Source organism: Puma concolor, chromosome D4, assembly GCF_028749965.1.
Source record: "Puma concolor isolate L17-30 chromosome D4, mPumCon1.1.hap2, whole genome shotgun sequence".
NCBI lineage: Eukaryota > Metazoa > Chordata > Mammalia > Carnivora > Felidae > Puma > Puma concolor.
Window position 1 is genome coordinate 75,656,230 of NC_141679.1, and position 19,315 is coordinate 75,675,544.

A 19,315-nucleotide genomic window follows, 5' to 3' on the forward strand; every position below is an offset into this window, starting at 1 on the left:
ATCCTCGCATCTGAGCCATCACATTCCATTTGAATGAGGCCTATCAGCCCAAAGGTTTTCATTAAATAAGTCCATTTGCTGAAAATCTCTGAGAGAATCAACTGGGAGTTGCTCCCCACCCCCCCCACCCCCAACTTACCATGTTTTAAAAGACAAATGTGTAATGTGTGGTTCTGACTCGATATTTGCCAAGTACAAACAGATCTGCTGTGCTGGGCAATGAGTTCCCTCCACCACGAGATGCGTTCAGGCCGAGGCTGGGGGACACCGGACTCTGATTGGGGGAGAAGGAGGTATTCCTAACAGACATTCTTTCTAGTTCTAAGACCTCAGGGTTGTAGGAAGGATCCACCTGAACTTCCCTACCCTCAATCATTCTGTAACGTGTACCCATAGCGCGCATTTCCTCAGGGAAGGAGGGATGTTCACCGGGGTCCTGAGTGAGGGCAAGAACTTTGAAACCTGAGCTGAAATCCTAGTTCTATGATTAAGTGGGTAGGTAGCCATGGGCAAGTCGTTACACTTCTGTGCACCCTGTCATAAAACAGTGATAGCAGAGACAGCTAACACTTAGTGGCATTTAATATACACCAGGCACCATGGTAGGGGCCTCATCTGGATGATATCATTTATTTTTTCGTAGAAATGCTATGGAGAAGTGTGAGCAACTGTACTTTACTCATTAAGAAACTGAGACACAAAGAGGTAAGGGAACTAGGGGATGGTGCAGCCAAGGTGTGAACGCAGGCTGTCTGCCTTTGGGCATCTTGATCCTTGCTAGATAACAGTTGTCACCTCATCTATATCATGGAAGTTTTAGCAGGCTACCTTAGAAGGTGGGTATAAGAGAGCCTCTGTGAGAGCACAAACCATTAGTCTTGAAAATGTTGAGTAAGAGGCTGAATCTTAAGTGGTAACCTTTTCCCAACCTCGCTCAACTTTGTTCAAAAAGGTGCTTTCCTCTCCCCCAGCCTGTAGCGTCCCACCTTTCCTTCTTCCTCTCTGACTTGACCACCATCCCTCTTCACCTTTCCTCCATCTATTCAAATATGGCTTTGGTGGAATTCAGGCTCAACAACGAAGGGCAAAACAACAGCCAAATTTAAAAGTACTTGTGCTTTTATTTAAAAAAAAAAAAATACAATCAGGTACTGTCCAGATGTGTTTTGGAAAGGAAGATCTCTTTAAAAATCCTTAGTTTTCATCATCATTATTATTATATTAATCATATTAATCATATCCTTAAAATCGAAACAGTATTGCTTTTCTGGTTTTTGCTGTATGAAATGTAAAAAAAAATTGGGGACGGCCTCCAATGACACACACTGAATCGTTGCGGACAAAAATAATGATAATTAATTATACAGCTTTGTGTAAAATACAGCTGGTTCTAACACCGACTACCACTGTACAGCCTACCCCTCTCCCATTCCCAGAGCCACCCAAGAGAAGGACAACCACTGTGATGCTGTCACTGGAAAATTTTTTGCTGATTCAAACAACAAAACAGAAACCTGTGGAGATCATTGTCTTTGGTGCGAAGGAAATACTCGCAGGGTAGGTGAGGCGGGTGCTTCCGCCATTGGCCCCGATGATCCATGGTCAACTTTAACTCCTGACAAATACCCGGGTGTGGCTTGATGGTTGGACTGGTTGTGTTGATACTTTGGTAAAATTTGCTTCTTTCTCTGGGCCCTACTCCTCTCTCACCCAGTTGTCCCTGGAACTTACGCCCGTTTGCGCCTGCCTTCAAGGTTTCGGAAATTGCTGGGTCTCAACTTCATCTCAGCAAACTGGATTGAATATTCGTGGCCCTTCCAGTGGAACCAGTTAACACCCTGTAAAAGAGAGGAGACCTCCAGATGGGTTTTCAATAGGCAAGGTGTTCATTGATCATTGCTGCTTAGTTGACAGAACAAAAGGAGTTCTGTTTCAACCTGACCATGTGGTAGTTCATAGCTGTCTCTTGCCTATCTGTCTATTGGTCTGTGTAGTGAAAACTTCAAAGGAGTTGGCTGAATCTGACTCAGTTTTTAAAATTTTAGTCAGAAGTCACCGGCATTGGCATTGAGCTTTGAGCTGCCATTGTGAAACAAAATGGTGGCTGATGAGACTTCCCATGGGTAGGAATAGACGCTGGAGGAATTCAGGTCGTGATTGGAAGTTACAGAATTGAGTAGCTATATGCAGGGGAGTCTCTAATTCACGGGATTCTCATGGAGTATTTTAATAAGGGTTTGTATGGAATGGCAGAAAGAGCACAGGTGGAACACAAATTGTACAACCTGACATAGAGAGTTCAACCTCAACGCTCTTACTTACATACAGAGTTCAAGCTCAGGGCTCTTACTTGAGGCATAAGTGGTCTTAAACAAATCATCAAAACTTTCTGGGACTCAGTTTCACTATCTTTTTTTTTTTCCTCTTAGGGTCTGATAGTGCCAACCTTGAAAGGGTGCTATGAAAATTAAATGAACTTGTAAAGGAGTGATTATAGTACCGGGCACATTGCAGGTGCAAAGTAAATATTACCTCCCTAATCTCCACCAGGGAGAAATATCCTTGGAAATTTGGCCAAAGATTTTTCTTTCTCAAGAAAAGATTATATTTGTGTCTGGGCCTCCTAATTCCATGTTTGACTCTTCCATACAGTCTACAGATGGTAGAGTCTGCCCTCTTCCCACTAGGGGAGGGATGTCTGCTTCCGGGAGTGCTCCTGTGAGGCCACCACCGCATTCTCTGACTCCTCTTCTCTCTCTCTTTTTATTTTTTTAAATTTAAATTTACTTTTGTTTTTTTATTCTCAAGTTAGTTAACACACAGAGTAGTCTTGGCTTCAGGAGTAAAACCCAGTGATTCATCTCTTACGTGTGACACCCAGTGCTTATCCGAAGGGTGCCCTCCTTAATGCCCATCCCCCATTTAACACCCCCTCCACCCCATCAACTCTCAAGTTTGTTCTCTGTATTTAAGAGTCTCTTATGGTTTGCCTCCCTCTCTGTTTTTATCTTATTTTTCCTTCCCTTAGGTCACTCAGGGAAAGACAGATATCATCTGATTTCACTCATATGTGGAATTTTAGAAACTTAACAGATGACCCCTCTTCTCTTTAAGCTATGTAGGGCTGTGAGGGGACATGGAAAAGTTCATGGCTGGTACAATGAAGCAAAAAAAAAAAAAAAAAAAAAAATTGAGACACTATGTGATTCTAAGTTTTTGGCATTCACTGATATCAGGCAGTGTCTGAATCTGACAGGGAGGTGACATTTGGGAAAGGCTGGCTCTCCCCATGGGCGAATGCATCTGTGACTACCCAGTCATGGTAAAGCACTGCCGCCTGATAGCTTGGGCTTTGCACTGCCCTTTCTCTGCCCTCCTGCTTCCCTCTGACGGAGGCGCAGAGCTGGAAATGAGCCCTCCTCATTCTATCCTGGAGACTGAGGCCACAGAGGGAGAGTGACATCACAGAGTCCACGCAGCTGCCAGAGCTGGGGCAGGACTCGCATAACTCCTTTGTGGACCTTTTCCGTCAGCTCGTTCTTCTTCCAACAGTAGATGGGAAAGAAAGGTTTCCTTTTGGGCAGGCAGCTTTTGGGTTGTTCCCCGCCCCCCCAGAAGGATTTTGTATTGTCCTGGTGGTAGGGGACAAAGAAATAAAGGTGGTGGAAAAAGGCTCCTATGGAAGCATCCTTGAGGCAACATGAGAAGGTGGAAAGAGCACCCTGCTTTCACCCCTGCTTCACCTAGACAGCCTGCATTTTATCTGCTTTCCTCCTGGGCCACAGACCAAGGTTTTGTCTGAGGAGAACATTCTGTGTTTGGAATCCACATGACTGGTGGTTGTCCCAGGATCTTCATGGGTTAACGTGGACTGCTTCTAGGATTTCACCTGACCCGCAGTGTCCCTGAGGTTTCTCCCTGCTGGGGACAGAGGTGCCACCATTTCCCAGAGGTTGCTGCCCCCTCCCAGTCTCAGCCAGAACTGAGGGGCTGGGGTGCCTGCCTGTCACCCCCAACCGGCTTCCCAAGCCCTGCCCCAGGCACTCGCGGTTTACTCACCTGACTGTGGTTGTTGTCCCCGTATCTCCCCATCAGGTTGACACGGTGACAGTTCTTGTACCAGAAAGCCCCCTTGTAGGACAGGGCACAGTTGGTAATGGCTGAGTCCGTGTCCTTGTCATAGGTGGAGAAGGATCTGCCGTTGTGGTAAGCCATGGAGTCACCTGCAGAGAGAAAACAATGGATCTGAGGAATCCCAGCTGGAGTGTCCCTGTGGGCTCCGAAGGGCAGAACCGGGGTGGCCACTCAAAGGGCCTGGGGTGGCCTGGCCTTAAATCACTGGACCTGGGATTAGGGTCAAACACGGGGCTGGAGGGGACATGAGGGCTCACTCTGAGGGCTTGCTTCTCCTAGAAGCAGCATAAGGTGGTAGAAAGAAGGTTGTGGGTGGCTTTGGAGGGTCCAGCTTCAAGTCCTGTTCCTTTCATTCCCTGGTGTGATCATGCACACGTCAAGCCTCTTACTAAGCCTCAGTGTTCTCTTCTATAAAATGGAGCTAGCACATTGATTCTATCCACCTCAGCGTGCTGTTTGGACAATGGATATGAAGGTATATGCTGAATGGGTAGAGTAGTATGTATAATGGCTGTGATTGTTGTGACTTCTGTCACTGTTTTGTATTCCTTTACATAACGGAGCTCAGAGAGTAAGGTGAGAAACCCATATTTAATAATGGTGCACTCCCCCCAGCAAATACAAGTATTTATTGCCACCCTGGTAATCAAACCCTTTACATATTAGAGGCCACCAAATAGTGTGTGTATCGTACAGTTATTTTTCACTATTTGTGGGGCCGGTGTTCCCTGATCCTTAGACAAGATGACCATTTGTACGTAGCACTATCTAGGGATCCAGTTCGTCATTTAATATATTGCATTTTAGGGACATTTAAGTGCCATTTCTTTCTGTGTCCCCGTCCTCCCAGCTCTGGCCAACACAGAGCACAAACATATCAAGACAGTGAAACATTTTACCCTGATATCTTGAAGCAAAGTACAAAGGGTCTCGGAGGCCTTTTTAATGAGGAAGCTACCAGGAGCAGGTGGCTATGGTAGAAACAAGACGACCTCCTGTGGAGGGCCGGCTGCCACGAGAGGAGGTGGCTTTACCAGGGTCACCTTAGTGAAGGGGCTCTGCAAATGCAGGGAGAGATGGGTGGAGGTCGCATTCCTGCTGCTTAGTGGCTTTGCTTTGCCCAGTGACAATATCCTTCTTGCCTGAAGCCACTTCACTCAGAGAGACATTTATTGCCAGGTAATAAAAGGCCAGGAAGGAAAACAATTTTGGCCCGTGGGCCTCTCTCCCTTCACTACCACCAGACTGATCTCAGAAGAGTTTGCTCTCTCCTTAGATCTAACCTGGCTCTCAGCAAATCTTTACCTGGAGACACTTCCCATTATGGATGTTTCCCCGCGGGGCTCAGAGAGGTTGGAAACATAGCATAGCTCTGTCTTTTGTGTTTTCATAGATGTAACTGGATGCCACCCCAAAGCAGGTAAGGGTGCTACCGGGGGGTCCTGCCAGCAGACCCCATCCCTCCTCGTTACCAAGCACACTCGTCCGCAGCCAGGCCTGCCCCCCTGGGTCCACCTTCTACAAGCTGCTTCACCCCAGGTCAAATCACCCAACTTTTCTGGGCCTCAGTTTCTTCATCTGTGTAACAGCAACATCTTCCTGGAGGAGTTTCTGTGAGAACTGAGGAGGGGTGATGCATGTGGAATATCTGTAGAAGATGCTACCTAGTGGCTTGGATGCGTGTTGCTTCTTCAATTTCTCCTCTACCATAGAGCCAGAAAAACCACACCAAGGCCATTTCAAGTCCATGAAATCTTCAAGATCTGAGCTAGGTTTTGTACCAGAGAGGGAATGAAAGGGCCACTTGAAAGTCAGTGAGCTGGGGCGCCTGGGTAGCTCAGTTAGTTGGGTGACAAACTCTTGATTTCGGGTCATGATTTCGAGGTTCGTAGGATCAAGTGCCATGTCGGGCTCTGTGCTGACAGTGCAGAGCCTGCTTGGAATTCTCTCTCCCTCTCTCTCTGCCCCTCCCCTACTTGCGTTCTCTGTCTCTCTCTCTCTCTCAAAATAAATAAACATTAAAAAAAAAAAAGGCAGTGAGCTTCTGGTCATGAAGGTGTGTAGGCTGAGGCTGGATGACCACGTGGCAAGGATGTCTTAGAAAAGATTCAAGCAGTTAGTGATGGAGAGGATTGTCTGCTACTCAGAGTGTGGTCCGCAGACCAGCAGCATCCCCAAACAGTGGCATCACCAGGGAATCTGTATGAAATGCAGAATCTTGGGGATGTCAGCCCCTGCACATTAACAGGATCCCCTGGGGTCATATGTGCACAATAAATTTAGATGTACTGGATTAGATGAGTATTTAGGCCTCCAGGAGACTGTTTTTCTGTCCACCTAAAACTGCTATCTAGAAATGGGTATGAAAAAGACATATTTTCTGATTCCCTACCTACTCTGCTCTGGTGACTAAAATATCTAGCCAGCTCTGTTCAGCTGCCGTTCTGGATTAGTACCTAATAAGGATTCAGGTATTTTGTTGATCTGATAAGTGGATGGATTAATGAAGCAAGGAGTGATGAGGAAATTAGCTAAAAACACGAGGAAGGCTTTTTGTGGTTCCAGAGACCGGAAGTGTGGCTACCCCATACCTACCCGCGGTCCCGCTGTACCCTTCCACTTTCAGCTTGTAGCGAGTCTTGGCATCTCCCACGCTGAACCTGTCGTAGACGGCGTAGGCGGTCTTCCCGTGGTCACGCAGGTCCACCCGGAGCTCATACTGCCCTTGGGCTGTGATTTTGTGTAGATTGTCCAGCCCTGTGGAGGACAGGCAAGGGTTACAGGGGCAGCACGAGTGACCGAGGCCATTGTTTCTACTCCATCCACCCCATAGGAGCAGCAAGTTAGGCTCTCGAAAGAGGCTGGTGTCACATAAACCTGGGCTTGCGGTTTGGTCCACTCCTCACTGGCACAACACTGGGCAAAATACAGGATGTTTCTGAGCCTTGGGTAAAATTGGGTTGACATCTTTGCCCTGCCAACTTCCTAGGGCATTGTGAAGATCAAAGTGGAGGTGCCTGGGTGGCTCCGTGGATGAAGAGTAGGACTCTTGATCTCGGCTCATGGTTTGTGAGATCAAGTCCTGCATCCTGCTCTGAGCGGACAGCGCAAAGCCTGCTTGGGATTCTATCTCTCCCTCTCTCTCTGCCCCTTCTCCCCTTCTTCCTCTATCAAAATAAATAAATAAACATTTTAAAAAAGGATCAAAGGAGATAAGGCGGAGAAAGCACCTTTTCAACTCCCAAGCTTCTTGCAAGAGAGAGGCAATGGTTGCCAGCCGGACAGACATGCTGGGGCCCTGGGCACCAGAGCGCGGAACAGTGTCCTCTATGGGGAGATTGTCTGCAAGTGCGAGCTGCATGTGCAGATGGATGGACGGATGGATGGATGGACGGGTGGATGGATGATGGCATTGTGGTGTTGGTCTGGGGGAATTTCAAGAGGCCGCTCAACTGCTTATTATGTGTCCCGCGGGCACACAGCTTCATCTCTCTCTCCCACGCGCAAAGTGGGGATTTTGAACCTTGCATGAGTGCCACGAGGCTCAAGGGTAGACCAGAGTTTTATTTTATTTTGTTTATTTATTTATTTTGAGAGAGAGAGAGAGTGTGTGTGTGAGAGAGCACGAGTGGGGGAGGGGCGGAGAGAAAGGGAGAGAGAGAAAATCCCATGCAGGCTCCACATTCTGAGCTGAGCCTGATGAAGGGCTTGATCTTATGACCGATCCTGAGATCATGACCTGAGCCAAAATCAAGAGTCAGACACTCACCTGACTGATCCACCCAGGTGCCTCAACCAGAGTTTTATTTTTAATGACCTAGAGAATTTAACGTCTTTTCCACTGAAGATTTGCAATTCTGCGTCTACTACCACAGCCACTGCTTCCTCCTAGCTTCCTTCTCTCCCACGGGTTGCTGTTAGCACAAATGACAAGGAGGGCAGAAATGGGCAGTTGGGACACCAACATGCAGGGCTGCATTACCAAGCCAGAATTCTTCTCTGCGGTCCCCAAACCCAGCAGCGTAGGCTTTCCAGTTGCGATAGAAATCCTCACGTCCATTCTTGCGTCTCAGGAACACCTGTAACATAACCAAGGAATCAGGGTGCACTTTAGCTATTGAAAGAAAGGGAAGGAATCTGAGAGGAAGAACATCAGACTGGGAAAAGCATCCATCCCCAGCTCTGTGCGAAACTAATTTGCTGTGTAACTCTGGGCAGGCCACCTCCACCTGAAAAACAGGGATTAAAAATACCACCTAGCTTTGGGTGATAACGATGTGTCAAGGCAGAGGTTCTAAATGCACCCTCTGGTGTAGGATGTTGCTGGTGGGGGAGGCCATGCACGTGGGGACAGGGGTATATGGGCACTCTCTTCACTCTATGCTCACTTTGGCTGTGAACCTAAAACTGCTCTGAAAAACAAAGTTTATGAATTAAAATACTACCCAGCTCGAACAGTAATGGGATTGCAAATAATTCATGTGAAACTCTTAGCACAGTGCCTGGTGGTCAGCAAATACTAATTAATCCACATGATAGGCTCCATGACCACCGTCATTCTTATGCATCACAGAGCTGTTTGAGGATCAGATGAGATAAATTACAAGAAAATTATTTTCTCGTTTTTTTTTTTAATCCTCCATTTCTTTCCCATTCCTTTGTTTAAGAGATAGTTCCTGAGTGTCTCTGTGTGACAGGCACTGTCTTGCAAAACCTCATGCACATTTGGTGTCTGAGTGCATGGGGAGGACCTCCCCCTCCCCCCTCCCACCCCTGCTGAGCCCTCTGCCCCCAAGCTCCATGACGAGGACTCTGGAGCCTGTTTCGGTGATACTCACGATCCATCCACCCCCATCAGAGGTCATGTCACAGAAGACTTCCAGAGCCTGGGCCTTATCACCATTCAGATAAATGGTGTAGAGGCCAGAGGTCGTGTCTCCATTCAGCATTGCTTGGGAGCAGTCCCTGGGGAATGGGTACAGGAGTCCAACTGCAGGATAAGAAGGAAGAGTGGCCCTCTTAGAGAAGGAGGATTGGGTTAGGGGATTTCAAACTGCCCCTCTACTGTGTATTAGCTAGATGTCTATGAGTAAGCAACTTAACCTCTCTGCGGCTCTGTTCTCTCATGTTCAAGATAAGGATAAAACCCATTTCGTGGGGGTGCAATGAGGCTTTAGAGATTACGGATATAAGGGACCCATCTCAGTCTCTTATATTCATGGAAACCACCAATGATATCAGTGGGAGGAGAACTGAGCCCCTGTGAGGAGCGTGTATCGGGCTGACCTTGATCTACCTCAAGCAGCCAGGCAACACCTGATGAAGACCCAGGTCCTGGCCAGATGGCTGGGTCTTAGGCACCCACAGGTGGCTCACTGTGGATCAGGACACTCTATTGGGCATCTAATAATGATGCATCCCAATCTCTTCAGAGGATTTGGAAGCCAAAGACAAGGATTCTAGTCCTGAACTTACACTTCCTTGTCTTGGGACACTGGAGAAGTCATTTAACTGCCCTGAGCCCGGGAGTCTTAGAGGGACCAAACAAGAATGTCTGGGGAATTTCCAAATGATGTGATGCAAAAAGAATAAAACTTGATAGACATGGACAATTTTGGAGCTGTGCTTAGCAGGTGGGATGGAGAACTGATGGTCACAGCAGTTCTTTTTTTCTGATCTGACCTCCTCCCTGTACTGCACCTTCACTGGAGGTTGTATCATTAGCTGTTTCCTTGTTTCTTTCCCGGCTCTGGTCTGGGAGCATCTTTAAAGCACATTCAAATTTCTGTGCTCCCAGTACCCGGCATGAGATCTGGCAAAGAGATAACTTTCAATTTTGCACCTCCCTCAGTAGATGTGTGCAGATTGACTTGTGGGGAGTGTGAAGGGCCAGAGGCAGCACCGGAATGCACTCTGTGTACCCCACATCCAGGCCTTTCCAAAGGCTGACTCCCCCCTCCCTCAGGAAGGCATGTTTCCTCTTAATTCACCAATGAAATGCCTTGCATGTTCTCTATCTGCCGAAAATAGCCAGTGTCTGCGGTGTAGGGGTGGTTCTCTGGGCCTGGAACATCTGAGCCCAGATCAGACTCTAAGTCATGCTATAGCCTTGAGCAGGTCATTTTGTGTCTGGGAGCCTCTGCTACCCCAACAGAAAACTGGGCATGATAATCCTACCGTCTTGGTGGGAGGACTGCTTTTGATTTTGAATGTGGACAGGCTTTGTAAATGCTGACATGCTGAAGGAGAGAAAAAGGGACACAGCTTACGATGAGCTTTGACCATGGACCACACCCTGGGCTAGGAGATCAAAGTCCTTATGGGGAAGGGATGCTTATTGATCCCATTGTATAGATGAAGAAACTGAGGCTTATAAAATGACAGCAACTTTCCTAAATCACACACGAGCAAGTGGTGGAGATAGGGATTGAATATAGATGTCTCCCTACTGGCCCTCTTTCCTTTTCATAATGAGGTCCTTAACTTCCTGTACCCACATCCATCAGGCTTTCAGGTAGTAGCAAGGCATTGATCCTTTTAAGGGGGTTGATGGAAAAATTTTCTCAGAGTCAGAGGAGAAGAGGAGGGTTGGTCTAGTCTCACAAAGTTTGACCTCAAGAATCAGATATACTCTGAGACTCTTACTCGTGGTAAAGATGGTCTGGACCAGCTTGCTCCTCAGGGGCCCATTCAATGCCTGGATCTTGGCTGTGTAGTGGGTGGATGGGCTCAGCTCTGCCAGGCTATAGGAGGTGGTTTCTGGACCCACAATGACTTCCTGAGGGCAGAAGAGAGAATATAATAGTTTTTGGCCACATAAATCATCAGTGTACAGATGATACATTCATTCATTCACCCATCCATTCATTTCTTCATTCAGAAGAATCCACTGAGTCTCACTCTGTGCCAGGCTCCATGCTTACTTCTGGGACATCAGAAATGGGGAGACTGAGGCATGAGAAAAGGTGCTGAAGCCAGAGGGGGTGAGCAAATGAAAATAATATGAGAAGGTAATGATTTATCTCAAACACACTTGATTTTGGGTGGTGGAGTGGTGGAAGAAGTGGGAAAAGACCAGATGCCAAAGGGCCTTAAATGCCAAGCTGTGGAAGTTGAAGTTTATCATGATAAGCTGCAGATTCCCAAAAGGGCTTTTGAACAAATGAATGATGTGAACCCAGCTTAATTTGGTAGCAAGGTGAATCACGCAAAGGGCAAAAGGTTTAGAGACCAGTTATACCAGTGGCCCCTAATATGGCACTTTTTCATCCTCCTCTGGGAAACTTTAAAATAATATAACACCTGGGCTCCATCCCAGACTGATTGCGTCATAAGAGCCAGGAGTGGGGCTCTGCCGGGTGCATATTTAAGAAGCTCCTCAGATGATTCTCATGCAGTCAGTCTGGGGATCTCTTGAGTTGGGGGATGACTGCAGTAGTTCAGTAGGCATGGCACAATGAAAGTCTGAGCTGAGCTGGCATGTCTCTTTCCCAGGACAGAACTGTCCAGGAGAGGTGTACATGTGCCTCTGCTGTCAGACGTCTCCTAACTACCCCTGTAGGTTGTGATTTTGCTTACTGGGCTGCTGTCCAGAGGATATTAATTTCAGCTTTCAAGAGATCTTCTTCCTTTTCAAATCCTCTTTCTAGCTTCCAATGCCTGAGAATTCACCTTTTAGCAGATGACTTTGGTGTCTGGAATTGAAATTCAACCTACAACCTTCAACCTATGCTTCTGGCAAACCAAACTCATCAGTGCTGTCTACAACCTGCAAACACAGCCAACAAGGTGTAGGCAATAATGAGGCAGTGTGGAGGTGCCTGGAAGGTTCTCTCGCACCGTCGCACCAGGAAGGTGAGGTTATCCTGATTCTTCCAGATGGAGGGTGGGGGCTGAATTTCAAAGGAGCTGCAAAACTTGCTCTCTCCCCATGATTTGTTGGTGGCAGAAGACGGTCTTGCATTCTGTCTCCCAACATCCTGCCCAGGACTCTTTCCTCCTTCACCAGGTTGATTTTCTTGGGTGAAACATACAAACTCAGGGATTGGACATGCAGCAAAGTAAGTCAGTAAGTGGACACTAGTGACCTGGTGACCTTTGTGTGGTCCCCAGGTCTGGTCCCTGGGGAAGGATCAGGTGCAAAGCTGGGTTCATTGAATTACTTTGGCGATACAATTACCCCTCAGCTCTTCCGGCTGCTGTGCAAAGTGGCTTTCTATGCAGTCAGGGTAGATCGAAATGAGGCTCAGGACTTCAGGTAAACAAAGTCCTAGAAGGCCTGACTGGGAAGGGACTTTCAAGATTGGTGAGTCCAATGCATTCATTTCACATTATGTGAACACTGACACAAGGTGCTTATGTAAAGGACTGCCTCTATGAACACAGGGAGTTAGTTTGTTGTTATTCCAACTCAAAGAAGGTCCATGGTAGAGACTAGAAATGTGTGTTCACTTCTAGTTAAACATGGGAGATTGGATATGCCAGTTTAGTTCTATCTTCTTCTGAAACCCACTACAATGAGGGTAAAGGGATATAAAGTATAAGCCCACAAGGATGAGGTGGATGATAGAGGGGACAGATACAGGCATGCAATGTCAACAGGATCTTGACAGATGGGAAGGGGTGCCATGGAGTGACAAGTGAGGGGGCAGAGCTGAGAAAGCTGGGGCATAACTGACTAAGGGGGTGGGGCCAGTCAGAAGCGGGTTGATGAACACCACAGAGTCCAGCAAGTTCAGGAATGGAATGTGTACAAAAGCAAAGATGCCTTTGAAGACTAGTTTGGGGCATGGCTGAACAAAGGTGTGTTTAAAAGCTTAAATAAGGAATAGATGCCAAGCTCTCCAACAGTCTAGAGGACTCCAAGCTCTCCAAGCTCTCTTCAACAGTCTAGAGGACTGTCCTTCCCAGTCTAGATGAAAGGCTGAGGTTACTCTCTGGAGAGACTGAGCCAGAGAGAAGATTCTGGGTTGAAATCCACCAGGCTCAGTGGTGCTACAGTGGAAACAGAAATGAAGGTTTGTTCACATAGGAGCCCAGGCTCTTCTTCCACCTGTGCTCCTAGCATCTTGGTTTGAAAGGGTTGGAGGAACCTCTAGAGAGATGGATTAGCTCAAGAGCAAAGGCTTATAGTACCACTATTTGTGAGTCCCCCAACAAAATGACTGGGTACTTGCTTACTCACTCTATGTTGAGCCCCATAGTTGACAAGACCTGTGTATGCATTTGGGACTCCCAATAAACTGTTTCATTCTTGGCTCAAGGACAAAAGGGCCATCGGGCATTGGGTGGGAGTCTCCAACATGAAAGAAGACCCAACCGAACAACAGCAGTGGAACCGAAAGAAAGAAAGAAAAAAACTTGGAAGAGACACTATTCAGGTTGTAGAATAAAATACCAGTAACATATATTCTTAGAGATAACAAGAAAATGATGCACAGAATATAAACAATACGCTAGAAGAAGATGAATGAACAGGGAATAAGTAAAAGATCTTGGAAATGTAAAATGTGATGACCAAAATTAAAAATTCAGTAACAAGTTTAGAAAATAAAGTTTAGAGATAAAGTTCACTTATATGAAAGGAACAGCTAAAGTTATTTCAAATTGGAAAGTACGGGAAAAAGAGGAGAGAATATAAATAACTGCTGTAAACAGTATTAATGGTTGATGGCATAAGAACATGGTGATGTATGTTTCAATATCTAATGGAATGATACCATCTGTGACATTGTATATATGGCAAATATTCCGAAGAAGCCTTTGGCTTTTGCTTAATAAAATATTAAAGCACCATGAACCCAGCTCCTAAAATGTCCTCAAGTCTTGTGAGCAGTGGTTTTTGATCTTGGCGGGCTATCAAAACTGGAGTCTGGTTAAAATGAGACAGGGAGGCTGGAGAATATGATTCAGAAGGTCTGGCATGACATCCAGTCCCTATTAATTTGTTTTTTTTTTTTTTTCTTCTCAGCTCCCTAGCTGTATTGGGGAGAAACAACCCTAGGGTAATTCTTTTCTCTTTTGAGGATCATGTACATGTTTCAAACAGCAGTAGAGAGTTTATATACTTCAAGCTACCTTGACTGTACCATCCACAGATTCATACACCAATAGGTAACCGGTGACAGATGCCCTGGGGGGTCTCCAGGTGAGGAGAGCAGTTTCCGACTGAACGTCAGTAGCAGTCAAGTCTCTTGGAGAATCAAGGTCTGCAGAAGATAAGTCATTTATTATCAAATACGTCAGCAACTATAGGACAGAAATCCCTGGCTGGGTTATCAGGAAGCCTGGGTTCAAGTCCTTGCCCTACTGTTGACCTGTATGACCTTGGGCAGAAACTTCCCCATCAGTAAATGAGGAGGTTGAGTCATGTGATCTCTAAAGACATAATTCTCTGTGGTTCACCTCATCCTAAGGGCCAGATTTTCCTGAGCTCTACATACCCTTGATTGGTCTTGGGTGGATTTAGGGAGAAAGACACAGCTGTGAACGTAATTACCAACCTCTCTTGCTCTTCAGTAACAGGACAGATGAATGCTGATATTGGCATTCACCTCTACTGAGAGGATGCTTCCTCTATTTCCCTGCTTGCCACAGTTTGTAAGAAGATCTCAATATATAAAAACCCAATGGACGTCTAGGAAAACGTGCCTGAAACATCTTTCTCTTAAAAATATTTCCCTGCCTAGAACATGGATCATTAAACAGTGGGTTTGGGGCCAGTGGGGCCTGGTTTTCCACTTAAAAAGCCCTCCTTTTAAAACCATTTCCTAGTCCATGGGGAGAACAGGTCATTTCAGTTCAAAAGGAAATGGTGTGTTTCTTAAGGTCCTGACTGAGTGGGCACTGGTGAGTTTAGCTGATGCTGACATCATCACATTGCAAGGATCTGACTTAAGAAAGAAGGGTTAGAGAGCATGAGCACTGAAGATGAAGCCTGTGGGTGGGCGTCTTCCCGCTCCCAGCGTCTTTGTACCTGTTGTGAACTTGGTAGTGATGACTGAACTCTTCTGAGGCCCTTTCTCTGCAAAGATTCTCAGCACATATTCCGTGGCAGGCTCGAGGTCAGTCAGAGCATACTCCACTGTGTTCCCGGACACCGTGCGTGTAATTTCTGGCACTAGACATAAAATACACACACCGAGGCAGTTACCTCTCCCTGTGTGAGCCGTCAGCACACTTGGCACATGGCACACACATCTACTTCTAGCAACAATTTTCAGTGACCCTGCAGAAAGGCAGGTTTTGATTTCTGAAATGACGCACCCTCCTCGCTCTGTATAAGAGGAGTGCTCACCTCATATACAAAGGATTTATCACACGGGGACTGGATTTTTCCGGGCACCACCGAAAAGAAAGGGGACGGGGGGGGGTCAGGGCTTTCCACATGGTGCTGGCTGGGGCAGCTTTGCAGCTGAGGTGTGGGAACCAGCTAGAGGAGAGTTGTAGCTAATGTCCCCAAGCCTAGGGCTGCCCAGATTTAATGTGTCCCATTGCTTGCTCTCACCTCCTTTTGGCTTACTGTCATGTCCTTTTATAATTTGACAGATGTTGTCAGATCATGAGGCTGGGGAGCCACAAAAATTGGGCAGCTGCAGACACGCCAGAGCCTGGTTACTGCTTCCCAGACCCCTTTGGGTCAAGTCCAGTGATAGATACTGAACCATGGTGCCAGGCATGTGTGTTTATTTCCGAGTCACATGTGACTGACCACCTTGGCTTGCCCGGGACTGAGAGGTTTCTCAGGGTGTGGGGCTTTTAGTGCTGAAACTGGGAAAGCCCTGGGTAAACTGGGATGAACTGGTCATCCTGTCTGTCATCCCTGAAACCCCCTTTTCTAGGCCTGCCTCAACTCGTTCCATAATCGCTGTGAACTATAGTCTAATTTACTATAGGTGTGATAACCCCAGATTCCCTGACTCGGAGGAGTTTGGTCTTAGGGAATATTTAAGAATTGAAGAGATGAATGAATGAATGAATGAAGAAACAGAAGTGTAAAAAGAATAAACCCAAGAATCTCTCTTCCCTCAACCCCCAGCTTGCTCTATGCTTACAAAGAACTCTCTTAGCTAGTGTCCAAGGGAGAATGAAGATTTTCAGAGGCCCCAGACACGGGTTATGGTGCCTTTCACATTGTCACTGCAAGTAAAACAATACTGAACCATAAAATATGAAAACTTCCATATGCTTTGGGGTTAAGATAGGAAAATTTTTTTCTAGGGTAGCTCATTACAAAAACATGAATTCATTCACCGAAAAGAAATCTCTTTCTCCTCTCTCTTATTTGTATTTGATCTTATGTTTTGGTGGTCATGGCGTGCTGGTGCCCTGAACAAGTGTTTAGTCTTATAACTGAGTAAATGAATTAGCACAGATATCCGCAAAGACAAGGAGAAATCACTTCTGATTTGTCAATCACGCCTGTTACAACTGGCTCCCTCTGTGGCCTCTAAGAATCCCAGGTTCTCCAGCACCTCCTGAAATGGCCTGTTTATTTTAAATTTTTTTAATTTTTCATTTAATTTTGAGAGAGAGAGACAGAGCATGAGCAGGGGCAGGGCACAGAGAGAGAGGGAGACACAGAATCCAAAGCAGACTCCAGGCTCTGAGCTGTCAGCACAGAGCCCGACGGGGGGCTCAAACCCAGGAGCCGTGAGATTATGACCTGAGCCAAAGTCAGACGCTTAACTGACTGAGCCACCCAGGCGCCCCTGAAATGGCCTGTTTAAGACTCAAGATTTTGAACTCATTCTTTGTAAGAGATGACAACTGCTGCTTAGAGAGGAAGTCTCACAGTGACAGGCAGGGACACTAGCAGGGGAGGAGGGACAGGCTGGGGAGACACATGCAGGCTGGAGATGTGCTCTTTGTTTTCCTTGAAATTACCTCCTGGCCTTCCTTGGTATAACCACAACACTGATGCTCTTTATTCGTCAGCAAGCACATGAGGATGGGTAAGGCCTCCCTTGCCCCCACCCTGGCCAGGCCCTCCACACCCACCCATCCAGCCCCATCCTTCGGCCCATGAGTCTATTCTGAGGTTGACAGCCGCAAGGACGTCTCTGGCCTTCCAGCTTACCCGTGTAGTTTTGCCATCCTGGACCAAAGGTGACAGGGAAGAGGTAGAACAGGACAGACACTCCTCCTGGTGGGGAGGGTCTCAGACATGACCTTACCTCTCTCCCCTGTGTAGGAGATGACGTAACTGTCCACAGGGGCAATGGCTGGCTGCCACATGGCCAAGGCTTCTGAGTCAGTGATGTTGGCTGTCACCAGGCCAGATGGGCCATCCAGGGCTGCAAAGAGAGGTGACTATATGTTGGAGAGATAGGCAGTCATGGGGTAGGACATCAGACACAGCTGCTCTGCAGTCTCCCTGCTCCCAGACTCCTGGTGTTGGGGTTGGGACACAGTGTCTGTTGTGTGGACAGTTCCGAGTCCTGAGTCTGGAGCCAGGACCACCTTGGTTGGAGTCATGATTCCTTCCCTTGCTGGTTAGGTAATCTTGGGTCTCTACTTCCCTACTTGTAAAATGGGGATACTGACTCTGTCTGGCTTTATCCTCAGTGTTATTTTGATGCTCACATGATATCGGAGGTGAAAAGGAGCTATATAAACTGTAAAGGGCTGGGCACATGATGAGGGTTATCATTATCATTCATATCACTTGTTACAAAAACAGGGGGCATAGGCGGCCAGAGGCTCTTCTGGGCTTTAAAGGATAGCTCCAGTTAGGTGGCTCACAGGCAACATGGAGCCAGGCCCCAGAGGCTGCGACCCTGGGTTCTACCACAGCTTCTCTGCCTAGTGTCTGTGTGCCCTTCTCCAAACCTCACTTTCTTCAGGTATCAGAGGGCGGCTGCTCTTAGGATGAACTAGACGATGTGTGTGAAATGTCTGGGATAGCGCTAGCTCACTGCAGCTGCTATTGTTATTTTTTTTTTTTTTTTGAGTGGGGAAAAGAGGCAGAGGGAGAGGGAGAGAGAACCCTAAGCAGGCTCCACACCCAGTGCAGAGCCTGATGCCGGATGGCATCTCATGCCCCATGAGATCATGACCTGAGCCAAAATCAAGAGTTGGACGCTTAACCGACTGAGCCACCCATACTACCCAATATCCCTTTCTCAGAAACTAACCTAAATACGACTGTTGCCCCCTAGCATCTGCATTTATTACTCAGTTATTCTAGGACAATGGCCCTGGGAGGTTGGAGGGCAGCAGTCATTAGTTTACTTCAAAGATGAGGCTCCTGAGCTCCAAGAGATGTGATGACCCGCCTGAGAAGCAGGAGGAGGCAGAATAATTTTGGAAGCCCACACGGTCTGCTCTGAGTTCCTTCCTGTTTCAGCCTGCCTGTTCAGGATCTCCTTTAAATGCCGAGGACAATGGGCCTCAGGAGGAAGTGCACCCAGCTTTTGCAATCTGTTGCCACGGAGAGTCATGAATGAAAGATTTCTATGGGGGAAATAGGGCCTGTGTGGCAGGGCGGACAGGACTCTGGGTTCAGATGGGATGTTTTAATTGCATATTATCAACTTTTTTAGACTATTAGGATATTTTTAAAATTTCCTATGAGGCCCATTCTTTGGATCCCTTAATGGATTAGACTGGATAATTGCTCGTCTATCAAAGGATAAATTGTTCAGAGACATGGCTGCCTGAAAAGAAATTTTCCACTTCATTCTCCTTCAGTGCAATTCATTATTTCCCCCTCCTTACAGCATGCTGTACAAATCAGGTTATAATAGGACAATAATCCTCTATTTAGAAGAACACAGGGCTTGGAGTGAGGCTGACCCAAGTTCAAATTTGCTTCAGCAATCACTAGTTCTGTGGCCTTGGCCAAGGTATTTAATTTCCCTGGATCTTAGTTGTGTCCTCTGCAAAATGGGAATGATAACAGCCATTTTAATGATTTAATGGCAAAAGGTTTAGTAACAGTGCCTGGAATACAGTGACTGCCCAATCAAGAGTACTTTATGGCTGTCCCTGTTACATGTCAGTGTGAAGCACCTGTTTGGAAGGACTGTCTCAATAGGCAGGGAGGGAAGGAGGTGGATTAATGTGCACAGTCATTTACATTTACAGAAGCTTTACAGATATCATTTCATGTGATCCTTACAGCACTCTGCAAAGGAAGCAGAATTATACCCATCTTACAGAGAAGGAAACCAGATCCTAG

The 19,315-nt window shown here is 46.8% G+C and overlaps 2 protein-coding genes across 11 annotated transcripts in view; one reads left to right on the plus strand and one right to left on the minus strand.

Annotated features, from left to right (window-relative positions):
- Positions 1-13,937, plus strand: part of LOC147575015 (uncharacterized) — a 285,037-nt gene extending 271,100 nt beyond the window's left edge. The window contains exons 3-5 of the mRNA XM_086683838.1: positions 11,784-11,988; positions 12,143-12,194; positions 13,398-13,937. Coding sequence (XP_086539964.1) covers positions 11,784-11,838 — 55 coding nt within the window. The 3' untranslated portion in view covers positions 11,839-11,988; positions 12,143-12,194; positions 13,398-13,937. The remainder of the gene's footprint in view (positions 1-11,783; positions 11,989-12,142; positions 12,195-13,397) is intronic.
- Positions 1,467-19,315, minus strand: part of TNC (tenascin C) — a 95,241-nt gene continuing 77,392 nt past the window's right edge. For all 10 annotated transcript variants that reach the window (XM_086683837.1, XM_086683829.1, XM_086683830.1 and 7 more), the window contains 9 exons: positions 17,310-17,429; positions 15,110-15,253; positions 14,212-14,342; positions 10,780-10,912; positions 8,973-9,124; positions 8,117-8,213; positions 6,730-6,891; positions 4,060-4,223; positions 1,467-1,838 (listed from right to left, as the gene is read on the minus strand). In XM_086683837.1, coding sequence (XP_086539963.1) covers positions 1,728-1,838; positions 4,060-4,223; positions 6,730-6,891; positions 8,117-8,213; positions 8,973-9,124; positions 10,780-10,912; positions 14,212-14,342; positions 15,110-15,253; positions 17,310-17,429 — 1,214 coding nt within the window. In that variant the 3' untranslated portion in view covers positions 1,467-1,727. The remainder of the gene's footprint in view (positions 1,839-4,059; positions 4,224-6,729; positions 6,892-8,116; positions 8,214-8,972; positions 9,125-10,779; positions 10,913-14,211; positions 14,343-15,109; positions 15,254-17,309; positions 17,430-19,315) is intronic.